Genomic DNA, 18,969 nt, shown 5'->3' with positions numbered 1-18,969 from the left:
AAGGAAAATGAATTTCTTGTTATAGGATCAATTATAAAAAACCCTCATACGAGTCAACGTAAGATAGAGAAAGATACAGGAATGAGCAGCATTTCTAGAGTGATAAAAAAAGTCAACCCGTACCGTATTCAGATGCACCAGGAATTATGTGGAATAGACTTCCATCGACGAATTAAGTTTTGTTTATGGGTTCTGGGTTTCTAATGAATCTACTTTTTATAATAATGGCTTACTGAACAGACACAACTTCCATAATTATAGTTGTGTTAATCCTCATTTTTCCTGCACTCTAGATTATCAAAATAGATGGTATGTTAATGTTTGGGGGAGGAATTTCAGATACACATGTCATAGAAACATACTTCTTCGATGGAAACTTGAATGAGCCTAAGCTTCTGGAAAATGTGCCGCTAAATATCAGACAACGGATGTGGTTTCAATTGGATGGAGCTCCCGCACATTTCGAATTCGGTGTCAGACAGTTTTTAAATATGTGCTTTCCAAATGAATGGATTGGTAGGAAAGACCACAAAATTGGCCAGCGAGATCACCAGATTTGACTTGTCTCGATATTTTCCTATGGGAATACTTGAAGAATGAGGTTTATGACACTCCTCCAACCACATTAGAAAATATGAAGAAAAAAAATGAGGGCTCCTTTTCGAAGCACAGATAAAGGATCTTTATATTCAACAGGATGGTCGTCATTTCGAGTACCTACTTTGAATTGAATACATTTGTGTTTCATAATATGTTGTTTCAGTTGGATAATAAAAAAATGTATAGTCTGTTTATTGAACTACTGTCAGAATATGAATGTAAATGATAACTTCATTTTAGTGGAGTATATATTTTCGATGAAGTGAAGTATAACAACTGTCAATGATAATTCTGTTTGCAAATGAAATAAATGTCGTTTCAAAGCTATTTTGATTCAACTATCATTTGAAAAAGCCAATATCTGAAAAACTATTTAGGTTGGGTATAGGGAACCCCCAAATGGAATGAAAGATATTTGAATTTTATAATGTTCAGATTGAAAAATACAGGGTGTTCTATCTGAAATAATGAAGTTTACTTTGTCCGAAATTATGAAAAAGTGACAATGATTTTTGAACATTCTGTATAATATTGAGGAACGGGTTCGATCAAAATTAATAGTTCGAAACCTATTTTATGCTAAGTCAGAATTCGATGGTATGATTTCTATATATTTTGATGTTATTTAGTTGTACCTAGCATTTTCATAAAGAAGCAATGACTCAAGAACGGTTATAGATAGGTACATAGTACCTCATATAAAATTATATTATTTTTTCCATCCTATTCATAAATGTAACAAAATACAAGGTGTTCTGTTTGAAAAACAAACTTTGACATGTCGCACCTCTTTGAGCCACCCTGTAGTCTCCAAAACTATTTCCTTCTGCAGCCTCAATAAATATAAATATAATGGAATGAAGAATTTTCCAAAAAAATTATATATATATATATATATATATTATATATTATATGTTATATTTATATATATATATATATATATATATATATATATATATATATATATATATATATATATATATATATATATATATATATATTTAATAAATAGATAAGTACTTTTTGATCATTTCCATATTGATTTCAATTTAAGAGCCACCGGTAGACACCTGTTTCAGCCTATTGGGCATCGTCAGTACCGGGCAGGCGGTCCTCGATTGAAGACAAAATGAGAAAAAACCAAGAAAGTACTTGATAAAAATAGCTGCGTAAACGCAAGCGAAACATAAGTGGAACCACTGAAACAGCTGCCTACCGGTGGCTTTCAAATTGAAATCAATATGAGAATGATCAAAAAGTACTTATCTATTTTTTGATTTTCTGGTTTTTCCGGGCATTTGATCCGTGTATGTGATATTATCTCTAATTTCACCGACGTTTCGACAAAATCTCATTTGTCATTATCTAGGTGTGCTGTTACGTGTTCAAAAGTTTGTTGACCCTGCTCAACTCACTTCTTACTATACTGTTAAAATGGTATTCGTTACGTGTTCAGAGATAAAGTGTCCATAAACTCTCTACTACCTACTACTTCTTCTTAGTTGGCCTCATCTCCCCGTTAAGGTATCGAATATTAAATCTGAAGTTTTCACGGATAGAACTAGTTAGGATAGTTGTTATTCAAACCACACGTTGATTGAATAGACATTTGGGAAACCACTCAGTGACTCTTGGTGGGGTAAAATGGACACAAACGCGTCGTGAAATACTTTGCATAAAAACCACAATAATTAGTTAACAAAGGCAGTAAATAACGACTCGGCGCGGTAATTTGAAACTCTAGAACGAGTTATATATTCATTTTTATAACGCAACCTAGGTCGTATCGTCGTAATATTTTGCATTTTTCAGTGAAGGCAAGCCCATGTGTCCTGTTTAAACTTTTCAAATTACCGCACGGACATATTTCGGGTTAGTGTGTTACCAAGAGATGGGTCGATGCTGATATTAAATTGGGGGTCATGCAAAGTTGAGAACTTCTGGAATTCATAATGTTATTTATGAGTTCAGGAGCGGTTGTGTGCCTAAAAGGGATCGTAAAGTTTGAGGTCCACTCTCTCTCGAATCCATAAAAATATAGTTTATCAAAAAGGACTAGCCGTCTTTATCGATTTAGGCATCAAATAAAACTCGAATGTAACATAAAAAATAATGAATTATTTAGTACACTATAGACACATTCGGACCAAGAACTGGATTCTAACCTAATCAAGAAATGCTGTTTTAGCTTATTATATTTTCAGAAATCATGTTCATTGAAAAGATATAAATGAAAGTACAAAATATGTGTATTGAAATCAAATATTGAAAATTGAACACACTTGTTTTCACTTCTCTTGATAATCGTTTGAACAGTACTTTTCAGGTTTCCTTGAGATGCTGTTTCAGTAATACTGATCGGTGTTTGGATTTCACGAATTTTAAAGGAACATATAATGATTTACATAAGTATATTGTTCTGAATATTGACATAATTTGACAAACAGTCTTTTTTGAATTAGGATATTTCGATTCTGGTACAAAATTTTCAAAATTCAGTAATCGACTTCGACTCATATTTTGATTGTTTTACTTGATCTTGCATTTCTATTAATTCTAATTTTCCAAATTACGATTACGGACGATTACGCCACTATATATATTTTTTCGCGCAGTTTTTGATAAGTCATATCATTCTCAACTTGGACATAAATGAAATTAGTTATAAACAATCCTTCAAAGTGGAGCATGTGGTTCACGAGCCTCAGGTTGGCCCCCTATTTTCAGTCATTGTGAATTTTGTTTTATTCATCGTGAAATTTTCTGAAAAATATTTTTTTTGTGAAAGTTCTTGTTTTCAGAAGGTGATTTTGATGTTGTTTTTGAATCAGTTGTCATTTATTCTTCAAATAGTTTTTTCGTTATCTGTTCCTTGCCAACTGAGATTTTAGGGCCGAAGTAATTATGACATTTTCCTGAAAAATACCTGAAAACCATTTCAATAATATTTTTTCAGCTCAATATTATACTCTGAGTCTGTAAGAAACAACATCAATGAAATGTCAGAGATTCCAGTTTACGTAATAGTGTTTTTGAGAAAGTAATAGTAATTTTTTATTGTGGAGAAAAAAAAACATACTAATGTTTTATAGCGATAGAAAATTTAGTGTTCAAACCGTAAATCATATCCACTATTCGAGAAATGAACATAAGATACACTTACCATGAGCTAGAAAGTCAATTGGACAGAGATACTTTGCGTATATTGCACCACGGCTCATAAACACTATGCCAGAAGCCCAGAAAAGTTACGTGCATTCTCTTCCTTTCAAGAAAAAACTGAAGAAATGGTTGATTTCTTCTGAGAGACACAGAATTTATGCCATTATTTTCGCAGAAAATATGTAAAATCAATGTGTGAATATAAGAGTATATACTTGTATGAATATAAGATTGTTTTTGTGTGTATATATGTGTAAATAAGGAAAAGAACTAACAATGTTATAACCACTATATTCTTGCATTCGTTAGTGCTTGGTCATTAACCCTTTACCCTGTCACTGAAAGTTTGAAATTATTCTAAATGTTAACCCAAAACTCCTCAAACACAAGCTTTCTTGAGCTTCTTTGAGATTTCCTTTTGAAATCATTGCAAATGTTGTGCTGAAACTCCTCAAACACAAGCTTTCTCGAGCTTTTTTGAGATTCCCTACGTTTATTTCACCAAACTCTCCTTACCTCAATAATGTATTGAAATTTTTGTCTATATTGTCTATATTGTTATCATTATTATTTTACTGTAGTATGTGCCGAAGCCCCGATACATTCGGAACGGGGCAGCATTATCAACCAACGAGCACTTCCCACACCGTGGGGTAAGTGATCATTGGGTCCGAGAATAATGTGCCCTGAGCAAGCGCAGTGACCCAATAATGACAGCCTTCTGCATCTGTCCGGCTAAGATTTCTGCTTAAGTGCGGCAATCCGGTATGATTTTGAGATTCGAGAGTAGAGAGGGCATCACTCCACCAAGGACGACTACATCAGGCTTATTAGCTTGTATGAGTCTGAGGGTGGGGAACGAATAGTTCCAATAAATTAGACACTTCCCGATCCTCACAACAGATTCAATATCCCCTGGAGCAAAAGGCAATATCGGGGTGTCTCGTCAATACCATAAGAGTGCCGTAGTATCAAAAAGTGGCCGCCATTATTTTTATTTGAAAAAATCAAGCTATTAAAATACTTCATGGAGTAAGAGCCGGGTTAATCCCTCTACGAAACCCTTCATCACTTGGAAGGATCGTTTGCAGCTTGAGAAATGATTCTGAAGCAGATTCTGTGAAACTCTTATATTTATTCTTCAAATTTCAATCTGAAATGTTATTAATATCCTTTTGCTGATATGTTCAGTCTCGGACTGTTTGGACTGATTTGAAAAGTTTAAAATCATCAGCAAAAAGAAGGCAATCTATATATTTCAGAACTGACAGTAAATCATTGATAAAAATTATGAACAGAAGTGGACCTAGATTCGATCCTTGTGGTACACCTGACCTAGCTGGAAAGTTATCTGAAATTTTTCAGTTATGTTTGATAATGAAAACCCGATTTTGAAGATAATTCTCCGTTAGTTCCAAATTTTTTTTTATTTCATATTTACTCAATTATTATGAAATTTGTTTTCAGATTTCTTATACTTTTTTGGTTACCCCGATATAGCCATTGTAAGTACATACATATAGATGGAGTTGAATACTTTTTACTTCAATCGTATTATTCGAAGCACACCCCATTTTTTTAATTAAAAATATTTGCGGCCACATTTTGACTGGCACCCTGTCGTAAATGTATTCTCCTATTCACAAATGTATGTAAAAATCTGAGTTTGGTTGACTACGCTATGGACGTAGTGATTCTGCAGCGGGATCCTAGGCTAACCCTCCTGGCAAGCCACGAAGGACCCCTCAGTTTCCAACTTCAGCCCACTCGACCAGAAGAAAGCGAAAGTCAGGCGCTTTGATAAGGCAAGGTCTCCAATGTTATTGAAGAAGACCACATGCCTTGACTTATCCTTGTGATTCCGCAGAGGTGAGGTGATCTCTGCAGTTTTTACATGAGCTTTTTACTGAACGGGTTCCAACTCGGTGACAGTGTTCTGATCATCTCGTTCAGTGTCGAGACTTAAACCGAGTTCATCGCTCGGGTAGCTGCCCTACCCGAGCGATGAACTCGCCCCAATTCCTGCTCTCTCATGGTCACGGACCATGCAGAGAAGGGGATCCGAACTCCTGACGACGTGCCAGGATACATCCAGTACCAGTCTGTCATGTAGACATTATTATTATTATTAATATATCATTTTACTAAATATATGAGACATTTCAACTGATATATTATATATCTATATTATTGATCACGAAAAAAATAAAGACACCCTTTTTGCGCTAATTGCAAAACAAGCAGTGATTTTATTGTACTTGAGTTTGTTTCGGAAATATTGGAAAAAATTGATGTTTCTGAAATGTTGGTATAGAATGAAAAATCCCGATATTAATTTTCTGTGACTTTTGGGTTGTTCCCCAAATTGAAATGAAATTCCATCAAGAAGTTATGCCGGTTGTAATTTTATCAGCATCAGAAATCTAATAGTCCTAGATTCTTACACATATTTATAAATAGTAGTATGAGGAGTTTCAATTTATTTTCTCTGTTACTCAGAAGTATATCATATTGAACGTATGCAGTAGTTCGGTAACTCTGCTATGAATTTTCATCAGTTATCGGTTAATAAAACTCATGTCTCTTTCAGTAGCAAACCGATGTTCATCTCTTAACAACATAACCCTTCATAATTCTCATGAAAAGGAAGATGGTCCATAGAGTTGGGAACAACCCAATAAAAACTAATAACGTGTGAAATGTCTCTAACAAAAGTCATGGAGGGGCATGTGGTGGTGCGAACCGGGTGAAATTAGCTCAGTAATATCGTGAAAAAGATAAAATATGTTACAGTTAATGAGGTTGTCCTCTATTTGTACATTTAATATCATGACTAAAGAGTGAGTACACAGCCAGTTCATGTTTGAAATTTATTGTTCGCCATGTTCTCCGTCGCACGGAATGGCCTCTCTAAATGGAAATTATAGTTTCATTGCTCTCCAGAATTTAAATACGCAGTCGTTAGTTCTTCCAGGGCTGATGTACAGTGACGTTTTCCGAATTGTTTCGTCTGCAATGCAAATTGCTATTTCTTTATGAGTTTTCAACAATCGGATAAACATATTTGAGCGCTGATCAGTGAAAAAAAATCCATTTTTGAAGATGTGGAGTTGTTCCTCTGTATCATGATACATTCAGAATAATGAGCTGCCACAAAAATAATTAAATCTAAAAAAATGAACTTTAAATGTTTAAGCCAGTCTCGGATATACCTACACAGTAGGTTGAATGGACTGACGCCTATCAGAAAAAACTACTCCACTGGTTAATACCACGAAATGCGTTGGATTATATCCGACAGGCGTCAGTGCAGGAATCTTCACAAAAAATTTCCTGCATATGCAATTGGCAATACAACTGAAAGAGTTGACCTTCAATTTGGGAACGGGCACACTTGCAGACCGGTTTCTGGCTCCTTAGCCACTCGTCAGTGCAAGACAGTGGCCATCATCGACCTGAAGTCAATGATATCGCATAATTGAAAATCGAAATTCTTTCAGAGTATTTCGTTTCTCTTCTTAAGTTGGAGCAAACAACAAAATGTCACTCCATCTAGTGAACGAGGTACTAACCAACTGCATATCCGAAATTTGCCCGATTTCTCTGAATGAGGAAGAAAAACTTCCATATTAGTCAGTGGGCTATGTTTGAAGACAGGCAGTAAACAAATCTAACGAAAGGAACTTCAAATGTTCAAGCCAGTCTCGGATATATCTGCACAGAGACTGGCTTAAGGCGCTCTAAAATCGGTGCCTGTGCGAAAGTAATGATTCACATTGGATTGGAAACGGTCTCAGGAAGTTCATTCCACATAAACGAAGTTCTCCAAATGCAAAAGTCCTCACGCAGTGAAGTTCAGGATGTACTGAGTTGGATCTCAAAACGATGCGCATCCACAGTCCGTCACGTATTTGTGATATGTACCGCTTTTGGTGGAATCAAGTGTGCCAAGTCACTTGAACACTTTCCTTGAAAGTATCTATAGGAGGAAGACAAACCCACAACGTTTTTTCGATGTTACAGACTATCAAGGTTGCAAGTAATGTTCGTGTCTCTAATCAGACGGATGGCTCTTTTTTGGATGGACTCCAGCAACTTCAGGATATGCTTTGAGGCAGAGCCCCATACATGAGAACAATACTCCAAAGAAGGTCCAACTACAGTGGTAGTTGTATGTGACGCAGTAGCAGATGAATCACTTCTAGCCTAGATTCTGTTCTTTTTAATGGTGACTCCGACTGCGAAAGCCTTTGTTCTTATATTGATAGAAGATTGGCTGCAATACGTAAATAACAGAAATGAAGTGCTCATGGAAAGAGGGAAAAAGGAAGAAATTTCTTAGATAATTCACTGGCGATCTCACCTATATGAGTATGGCCACCTATCCTATACCGGGTGTCAACGAATCTATTAGACAAGTCATAACTTCTAGACTATTAGGTGTATCAAAACGAGATTTGGTACAGATAAATGGTATGTGGAGAGGAGAGTTTTCACATATTTTTCACTTCCCGGTCACTTCCGGTTTCAGCGGAAATGGCTCCGGTTCTGAATTTTTAAATGGAACACCCTGTATATTGTAACATTTTTGGATTTCTGAGACAATTCTGGATCAGAAACTGACATTTCCGGAAGTTTTTCAGCCTACTTGATTTTTTCAGAGTCACTTTTAAAATTGCATCTAGGTGGCCATGATCGGACGTAAACTAATCTATGGACCTCAGGTGATATCAGAAAATTGCAATAGCGGAGTTTTAGTGACTAGTGTGTTGAATATGAATGAGACAAGTTTACGAAATAACATTTTCGTGTCTAACTATTATTTTTCAAATGGCGACCATTTTTTGACAAGCACTTTCCGAAAAAAGGATTTTTTGACAAATCTAACGATACTAATTTATTTGCGATTGGATTACAAATAAGAACATAAATTAAATACTACTGAGGAAAATACTCGATACAAATTCATTTACTTTTGTCAAGGGTGCCATGGATAGGAATGATGCATAATATTTTGCGGTTATTTCCATCAAGTCCACTTAGGAGAACAAAACGCTCACCTAGGTTATGACAGTGACATAAGCTTTATGAGCAGAAAGTAGAAGTTTCTCTTGATTTTCGTTAATTTTAGTTTAATTTTTCGTCGAAATAATGTATACTCAAAGTGAAAAAGTGGATATGTTGTTATTGTTTGGAGAATGCCACAGAAATTCAAGGAAAGCTGCTGAGTTGTATGCTCAGAGATATCCCAATCGGCAACACCCATCTCATCAGTATTTTCCCTATGTTGAGAGTCGTTTTAGGCAAGAGGGAAATCGAGACGCAGAACAGAGGTTTGTCATAAATGAGGAGACTGAGATTAACGTTTTTGCTATGGTAGAAGTTGACAAAACGGTTTCTTTAAGAGAAATCAGTAGAGAAATGCAGATAAGTCACGAATCAGCAAGAAAAATACTGAAAAAGTACGGATATCGAGCATTTAAATATCAGTTACATCAACATTTGTATGCTGACGACGGCAATAGAAGAGTAGTATTTTGTGATTGGTTGCTTCAAAATCATAGAGTTAACCCAAATTTTATCAACTTCATTCTATTTTCCGACGAATCACGGTTTACAAATAATGGCATGTTTAATAAGCAGAATTGTCGGTACTGGGCCCAACAAAATCAACATGCAATGAGAGGGGGCAATTTTCAAGAAAGGTTTGGCGTCAATGTCTGGGCTGGTATCGTTGGAAACAGAATAATTGGTCCAATATTGTTTCAAGGTCAGTTAACAGGGGTTAGATACTTGGGTTCTCTTCAAAATGAAATCGAGGATCATCTTAATGATATGCCTTTAGAATTTTTACGGCAAATTTACTTCCAGCAAGATGGAGCACCACCCCATAATAGCAGAGACGTACTTGATTTTTTAATAGAGCATTTTAATAATAGAGTTATTGCAACCAACGGTCCAGTACGGTGGCCTGCCCGCTCACCGGATCTGACTGTGTTAGATTCCTTCATTTGGGGATATGTAAAAGAAAGGGTCTACTATGCAACAGCCCCAGCCACTCTCGAAATCTTAGAAGAAAGGATTCAACAGGCATTTAGAAGTATATCGCCTCAAATGTTACAAAACGTGTTGAGAGAAACAATTGAACGAGCTGAAATGTGTCTTGAACAAGGAGGGATGCACTTTGAAAATTTACTATAGTGGAATTTTCAAGAACTTAGGATATTGCAAAAAATCTACGTGCATCGCTGAAATTATTAGTTATATTTGTTAAATTTGTTGATCCAATCGCAAATAAATTAGTAACGTTAGATTCGTCAAAAAATCCTTTTTTCGGAAATTGCTTGTCAAAAAATGGTCGCCATTTGAAAAATAATAGTTAGACACGAAAATGTTATTTTGTAAACGTGTCTCATTCATATTCAACACACTAGTCACTAAAACTCCGCTATTGCAATTTTCTGATACCACCTGAGGTCCATAGATTAGTTTACGTCCGATCATGGCCACCTAGATGCAATTTTAAAAGTGACTCTGAAAAAATCAAGTAGGCTGAAAAACTTCCGGAAGTGTCAGTTTCTGATCCAGAATTGTCTCAGAAATTCAAAAATTTTACAATATACAGGGTGTTCCATTTAAAAATTCAGAACCGGAGCCATTTCCGCTGAAACCGGAAGTGACCGGAAAGTGAAAAATATGTGAAAACATTCCTCTCCACATACCATTCAACTATACCAAATCTCATTTCAATTCTCCTGATAGTCTAGAAATTATGACTTGTCTAATAGATTCGTTGACACCCGGTATAGTCTAGGAGAGATGCCCAATTGTTATTCATTTTATTTCTTGTTGATTTCCATTAGGAGAGGTTAGAACTCAATTCCACCGATTGTCTCATTATTTTCTATTCAGCCATGAAAAACATGACCATCTCTCCTCGATTCAACTTACTTCCCTTGCTGATGCCATTATGGACATTGGTTTCGACAGACGGCATTAGTGCCGCCTGGTAATCTATTGTTTTCAAGAATGTATTTTCCAGATCTTTCTCTGAGAGATGATTCAAGTTTTCGCGTCTATCTTTTGAAACAGTTTGATGTTTAAGGTTTTAGACTGTATTCCCCCATTCTTGGAAGCTAAAACACGGATCTCTGCAGATACAACCACTCGCGCGGGCGATATTGGTATCAAATTAGCCAAACTGAATTCATCAAAAAGTATCAATAAATAACTTACCGTTTCTCTGGTATTTTTCATTTGTAAACTACCTTTCCACCAAGTGATTGTAGGTTCGGGTCTAGATCCAACCACTTCACAGCTCAGCTCGTAGGTCTGATCAGCCGATAGAGGTTTATTATCGCCTATGAGTCTCACCCATAAAGGTCTCACTGAAACAAACACATGCTTTAGTGAACTCATTTCGTTCTAAGTAGACATTCTCAAATCACAAATGGTTAATGAAGGAGAGTCCCGATGGCAATACGGTGCAAAGTCAAGTAACGACATCAACAACTATCAGCGGTGGTTCTCTTGTTTAGCTTTGATATGCATACATCTCATAGATGACGCCATCGTGAAAGGAGAAGTCATCAATCTCGTTATTCATCTAAAAATCAATATATTATCCAAAACAGGAAATCAGTACTGAGATTTCTCAAATATGGTTGACAATATTTCTCTTCCATGATGTGGATCGGTTATTGCTATTGCATTTGGTACTACTAGGCATCACCCCTCAATGAGTGAAACGAGGTATTGAACAAATCTTGCCAGTGTATAGAATTGCTTTGAATGGTTCGAACAGAACAGGTTTTCTTCAGAATTAGAGTGATCCAAGAATTTTTTTTCAGTTATTATTTTCCGAATGTCATCACCGTCTTTACTAGTTAATTTCACCGGAATTCGACGGTTCAGCTGAGATGATCTTCAAAACTATAGCTATAACATGTCTCAGTCAAAGCAAATAGCTCAATGCGAAGGATGGGACAGTACCACTTCCAACTTCAGTATTGATGAAGTATCTACGCAGAAAGAATCTGATTCAGAACAAGTACTGCTCCAAAACTGCAGAATTGCCCAACAAGTTGGTATCTTCAGGAGGTGGAGTAGACTTCACTATGAATTTGGTTACTGAAAATGTCTATGAAATTTCATGAGAAAATTATTCAAAGAATTCCAACCATTCTGAGCAAGGAAAGGCGTGAAATTTATTGAAACTACCTACTTCACAACCTACAACGTTTTAGAGTCGTTACCTTGAAGTCGCCTGAGTACTTCTCATCCCAGATGTACATTCGTTCATCTTCAACATTGTCACGACGTTTCGGCAAGATCCCACTTACCACATTCTGTTTGGTAGCTGCCGGAGCACATGAATGGAAGTATCGCCTAAGGCAGCATACGAGTGGATAAGCATCAGCAATCAAGCAGATGTACTCTGCTTGGTAATAGCGTCGTAATTGTATCAAAACCGCTATTGGTCTCATCAGCTCGTTGCAGCCAAGTGCAAAGATGGACAACACCTGGCTACCAAAAATTTAACACATCACACATGCACGGAGTCACCACACATTTATGGTTTCAATTAGAAGACCAAGCATTCCTAGGTAACATCTAACATGACAACGTCTGCAGCTCCAGCTACCTGCGTAACCTCTGAGTTCGGAATATAAATCCACTCAGATATTAACGAGTGATCATGGTAGACGTTACCTAAGAATGCTAGTACCTTTGAATAAAACCACAAATGTGCGGTGGCTCCTGTTGCTCCGTGCATGTGTGATGTGTTTTTACATATTTGGTAACCAGATGTTGCCAATTTTTGCACTTGACTCAACCGCTCTGATGAGGCCAATAGCCAGTAACACGTGTCCGCGGTTTTGCATTTCTGTTTGAGTGTTATATCCGCCAGATTTTCCCTGTTTGATTCAAATCAAACACACTCGTTAATATCTGAGAGCAGGTATTGACGATCTTCTATTGAACTGTTCAACTTTGGTTTGGCAATAATTGAAATGCGTTTTCAGATATTCATTTTTTGTATCTTTGATGCAATTGTATTATCTCAGGAGCCACAGTTATGCTACAGACTAGGAAACACAATAATAACGTTTCTTACAGATCCATCGGTCTATGTTTTCAATCTTTGCATGAAAAATGAACATTTATCAAACAGACACGAAATTCCAAATTCCTCCAATATCTTTTTCTCTATTATGCATCAGATAAATGACCCACTGCTATTTTTAATAATCCCCGATGTGGCTGTTGGCAATTTTGGGATATGAAACTATAAATCAGAGTTAGAAAAGTAATTTGACCAATTCATTTTGGGATTATTTCAGAGTTCATTTTGAACACAGTTGCGTCCTTTTGATCAGAACAGAACGGGTTAGTTCATTGCAGTCGGGATTAATAATAACGAAATTTTATTTGGAAGGTTTTATGTATTATCTCAGAGAATCGTATATGGAGGGTATAGAAAAAATATATGAATTCATATTCTAATAATTGTCGATCCACATCAGGACAGTCATATGACACATTTGAATTCAAACGTATATGATTCAGCATGAAAGTACATTGCCCGACATCAGTAAATCATTCCTATTATAAGTTATGATGTTACCATGAAGCAATTTTGAGAAAGTAACCAGTCATTATTAATTCGTGAATACTGAACAAAATACAAGATTATATTCAAGCAAAACGCAAATAAGAGTCTTTCGACGAGAATCGATCAGGACAGTGATATAACTGTTAGGAATCACACGTTAAAAGGTAAGTTCTCGTTAGTCCTTAGGTCGCACAAGTTTCGACTTCTGAGGGTTGCCTTTCCCAGGGGTGCGATAGCTGGTTAACAAAAACACATATTTTAAACATATTTTTTTTTTAAACACAAGTTTACCTCCGGAACAGTTGTTCCGAAAGCTCCTAAAATCGAAATGCAGAATCAGAAAGAGACCCAAGTTTCTATCTGACTTGCTGTTCAAACCAATTAAAATGAATCCATATTTCAAAATTCAAAATGAAAATTTGAACACACATGATCCAAAAACGGTTCTGAGCCATTGGCGATGAAAGGATGATTAAAATTAGAGGTCGTCCTGGAAGAAAAGTTACTATGAATATATGCCCGAAATTGCTTCGTTTCTGATATACAGGACGTTGAAGTTGAAAAAAAAAGGTATTTAAAAATACCATAAATATCCTGAAACGAGCTATGTTGTCAGCGGATGTTCCTGCGATTCTGGAACCCTTAGGTACCAGTCGAGATGATGGTAAACGACCAGATGGCATGTCTCTCATACCATGGAAATACGGTAAACCTGTGGTATGGGACTTTACTTGCGTTGACACGGTCGCGGCTTCCCATCTAGCCGAAATTTCCAAGTCTGCTGGAACTGCAGCATTGTCTGGCAAGAAATTGAAAAGAAAAAAATACCAAAATCTTGGAAACAACTATCTGTTTCATCCAGTAGCGGTTGAAACTTTTGGTGTTTATGGCCCGGAGTCTCTGTTATTCGTTCATGAACTCGGAAGGAGAATAGGCCAAGCAACGAAAGATCACCGTTCTACCTCTTTTTTGATAGAAAGAATTAGTATTGCTATTCAACGTGGCAATGCTGCTTCCTCCTTCACATAATTTTGATGAGATCATGCATTGCCCTAATTTCAGTACGGAACTGTAACCTCTTCGAAACAAGCCAAAATATGTGGATATTTATCAGTCTCCTATCAAGGTTAATTCACAAGTGATTGATCCACCTTCTTCTTTTCCGGTGCGGTCAGTGGACTCAGGTCATTCTTGGCCCCAAAAAATGAGTTGCGTTCCTCGTAGAACTGGTACCATTTCAGTGGAAGTGCTTCTTGAAGCAAGAGCCGAATCGATCCCTCTACGAAACCCTTTTTCACTTGGAAGGATCGATCGCAGCTTGAGAAATGATTCTTATGGAGATTCTGTGAAACGTGTTCTTCCTTACGAATCAGTAGAGAGTTGTCCTAAAAATCTAGAGAAGGAAATTGGATTGGATAATTTAGGAAACACTTGTTACATGAATAGCATTTTACAAGTGTTGTTCATGACGAAGAATTTCAAGAACGAAGTTTTAATGATGAACGAGAACGGAAATGTTTCCTGCTTATTGATCAAACTCAAACAACTGCTCATGCAGCTGCAGTTTCGTAAGAAGGTATCATCTTTCCCTCCAACCGATTTCCTGGAGTCTTTGAAGTCCACTGAATACTCGTTAGGACAACAAGAGGATTGTTCCGAATTCTTGGGGCTCTTCGTGAGCAAAACAATAGCAAAATCAATACTCCCAGCCGCTCTGGACTGAATGATTTCGTACAACCCATCTCGTCTTGTGTTTGTAAATCTTTTGCTGGAAAAATCCTCACTTTTTTACTTTGTGGTAAATGTTCAAGAAGTACTGAAACCTTATGTGAATTTCTGGAACTTCATCTAGCTTTTCCTAATACGACTAATTACCAGTCCGTGCAAAGCTTATTGTTTAATCATCTGAAAATGGAATTTTTAACAGGTGATGATCGACTGTATTGTCAAACATGCGTCAAACTAACTGACTGTTATAAGGAAACAAGTATATCTGAGGCACCAGTCAATCTAATAATAACACTGATGATTTTCAAACAAGACTCAACCTCTAACGGAAGCAAGAAACTCTTTGGAAGGTTCGAAATAGATGAACATTTCAACCTAGCAGACCACTGTTATAATATTCATGCAGTCATTGTTCACTGTGGTTCTGGCGTTGAATGTGGTCATTATTACGCCTTGGTCAAAGAAGAAACGGACTGATTTAAGTTTGACGATAGTCGTGTCACGAAGTGTTCTGGCGATGCATTGAATTTATTGGAGCCTCTGGAGACACCCTACATTTTGTTTTATGAGAGAGAGGACATTGTTGGATCAAGATCTTCAGATGATGTGGTGCTGCAGGTTTTTCCGGGTTTTCCTGCAGCTGAGAAAGCAAATGCGCCACTGGAATCAATGAAGTCGCCCCGGAGCGCCAATTAATTTTTATTGTTGAACTTATTTATTTTATTTTTATCGTTGTCTTAAAATTGTGTATCCTGAAATTTATTTGGCTATTATTTGGTACATTCATTTGAGATAATAATAGGCTCAGTTAATCCTAACTAGATTTAACTATAAGGTCTGGTGATGTCTCAGTCGAAAATACAACTTGTTTTCTCTCTTGTTTTCTCCGTTTCAAGAAATAAAGCCCTCCAAAGTTTTGTACGTAGTTATCAAATACTTTTTCGAGACAGCCATTATAATGGTTACGAATTCTCGGCACTAGTGAAAGAAACTCAGTCGACTGACGAACACAATAATTTACAAGTACCACGTGACTTTGGGGAACTAACCTCGAAATGAATAGTTTTACTTTGCACAAGAATGAGATGTTACTCGCTTGAAGACTTGAACCAAAGCGAGAGAAGAATCATGGTTCTTCTTTCACGTGTTGATGAAACCGGAAATCCGGCATTCAGTCTTGCCAACACCGTTCGCGAGTATTCGAGCACTATGCTTTCCAATGTTTGACCATAGTATTCGATTTGGGTCAAAAACCCCTACATATTTTTATGTCGTTATCAGAAAATACTTTGATGAATCTGAAGCCGTCCCTGACCGATATCTCAGTCAGTAAACACATGACTCATCGCGAAAGGAATGATCTCGACAAGTCGCTGCGAACAGTCTCGGCCAGTACCGAAACAACTAGAGAAATCTAGAACGATCGTTGCCAATATAAAAACCGGCCTCTCGTCCCGAGATGGCAGGCAGTATCTAGTCAGTGATTCCGTACCTAGAAAGTGAATCGTGCGTTTAAAATAAAGTGTTGTACATAAATTAGTTGTGATACTGAAATATTATTGAAAATAAATTCGTTTAAGACAGTTAATTCTTTAATTCGTTACAATTGGTGTAAAAAGTAGGATTTTTAAAATGAATTTATGAACGCTTGGTGGACAGTCTTATTTGCATTACGGTGAAATTGACTATAAAACTTTCGCGCAGAGAGACTGGTGATTTATTGTGTTTCGCGAAGTACCGGACTACGGAAACATAAACTGATAGACCTTTCTCGCGAAAAATAGACTTGTGAAATTAAATAAGTGGTTCGGACTCGAATAAAATAAGTAGACGTATTCAGTTTTGTGGAAAATATACAATAAGAAACAAAATGTGTTCGAGGAAAGTGTGCCTAGTGGACTTGAAAGTCGCCGAATTGAAGCAAGAGTTGAAGGAGAGAGAGCTAGATTGTTTCGGAAATAAATCAGTACTCCAGAAGAGACGTGGGATAGCTTGATTGAATCAGGAGAAGATCTCGAAACATATTTATTCGAAGTCTCTGGGGGTGATTCGAATTCAATAATGAGCAAACTCGATGGATTTCGACAAAATTCGGTAAGCCTTGAAGAGAAGCTTCTGGAAAATGCGAAAAGCTTGGAAAATGAATTTCTAGAAAATTCGAAGAGTTTGGAAGGCAAGCTTCGCAAAAATTCGAAGAGTTTGAGACATGAACTTCAACAAAATTCGAAGTACCTGGAGGAGAAGCTTCTGGAAAACTCGAAGAGTTTGAAAGACAAGCTTCTGGAAAATTCGAAAAGTTTGGAAGATAAATTTCTAGAGAGTTTGAATAGCTTGAAGGAAGAACTTCTAGAGAATGCAGCAGGTTTGAAGAAGAGAAATATTGTTGAAAATAAATTTGTTTGAGACAGTTAATTCTTCAATTCGTTACAATACTATTGTCGAATAATCTAAAAATATTGTTTTGTCCTTCAGGCTGCAGAAAAGGCTAGAGCCGCTAGAGGGCCGCATAGATAAGGTTGGCGGGCCGCATGCGGCCCGCGGATCACAGGTTGAGTATCGCTGCTTTAAGTGATTACATACGACTGATCCCATTTCAATAGGACGGAAATATTACTCGTATGTAGTCGGACGTGTTCGGTCGAGCAATTTTACCTTTGTAGGTTACAAACTTCTGAATGCTATTCTCAATTTCCATCCGTATACAATATCTTCTGATATTAACGATCTTCAGTGTTGTTTTCACCTACTCATTTATTGGAGACTCATTGAAAAATATTTGGAGCCGGACTGAGCTTTTCCAAAAAAAACGGATATTCGGTTCGTTTTCATCAAACATGCAGATGAAACACAAGAAAAAAAGAACTGAATGTGAGCACACAATGTTCATTGTAAAGGAGGATAGTACGTCACCCATTCAGTGGCCTAAAGGTTTTCCTGACAAGATCCATATCATTAGAGTCGTCAATACGAACCAAGAATGGAATCATCAGGCATCCATTAGCTAAAATTTGTGGATCTGTGTATTTGATACTATTTCTCAACCACATCCAGCAGTAAACCAACCAGTTAACCAAGGACGCATCCTGGTTTTGAAAGTAGTGAGCTGGAAAATTCTTTATGAAAACCAAGAAATTATTGTCATTTCGGCTGATACTTTTCATTAATTTGTTACAAGTTTCCCATTATAAATCATTCAATACCAGTACATTTGTCTATATACAGGCTGATTCACGGTGGATGGCACATTAGACGTTTCTGGTGAACCAGACAACGGATCACTTTGAAAATTTAATGGAGGGCATATTCGGACATTCTCTAGCCAACTAAAATATTTTCGACAATGCAGTGTTGCCGCTTCTATTAGAAAGCAGTAGCAACTTTGATTTTTCAAATGGAACACTCTGTATATAATATTATTTTTGGAATCTCCAACAATTGCCCGACAACTTTCCTTGATATTTCCCTTTACCTATCTGTTACCGTTTTCGAAATAAAAATTAATTTCAGTTTTTTTCTTCGAAAATCATGACTTCTAAAAATGCTGATATCTTTTAGTTAAGAAGTACTATGATATCGAAATTTGGTTTGGAGTTAGGTGATACTTGGACACTTCCCACACGTCAGCCTAATCTCCGTTACTTCAATACAGGGTGGTAAAAAAATACAGTTTTTTCGTTTGCTTGAAAAAGTTGCTGAAATTTGATTATTTTGAATGGAACACCCTATATATTATTGAAAATTCGGAAAGCTGCTGAAATTTGCTTTCTTTCTATGTATATCATACCTATACCTAACTAGTCAAGTTTCGGACTTATGAACATTTATTTGTGAAAATGTCCCTTCAGAATGGTATTTCCATTCGG

The 18,969-nt window shown here is 36.7% G+C and overlaps 1 protein-coding gene across 3 annotated transcripts in view; it reads right to left on the bottom strand.

The window, feature by feature from the left end:
- Window positions 1-18,969, bottom strand: part of LOC111507349 (nephrin) — an 862,168-nt gene that overhangs the window by 139,799 nt on the left and 703,400 nt on the right. For all 3 annotated transcript variants that reach the window (XM_074171299.1, XM_074171300.1, XM_074171301.1), the window contains exon 6: window positions 10,999-11,150. In XM_074171299.1, the coding sequence (XP_074027400.1) occupies window positions 10,999-11,150 (152 nt within the window). The remainder of the gene's footprint in view (window positions 1-10,998; window positions 11,151-18,969) is intronic.

Source organism: Leptinotarsa decemlineata, unplaced genomic scaffold (assembly GCF_025532065.1).
Source record: "Leptinotarsa decemlineata unplaced genomic scaffold, Ldec_3_MD MMD2_tig00000010_RagTag_RagTag, whole genome shotgun sequence".
Taxonomy (NCBI): Eukaryota; Metazoa; Arthropoda; class Insecta; order Coleoptera; family Chrysomelidae; genus Leptinotarsa; species Leptinotarsa decemlineata.
The sequence above is the reverse complement of the archived record's forward strand: the minus strand, read 5'-3'. Positions and strand labels throughout refer to the sequence as shown.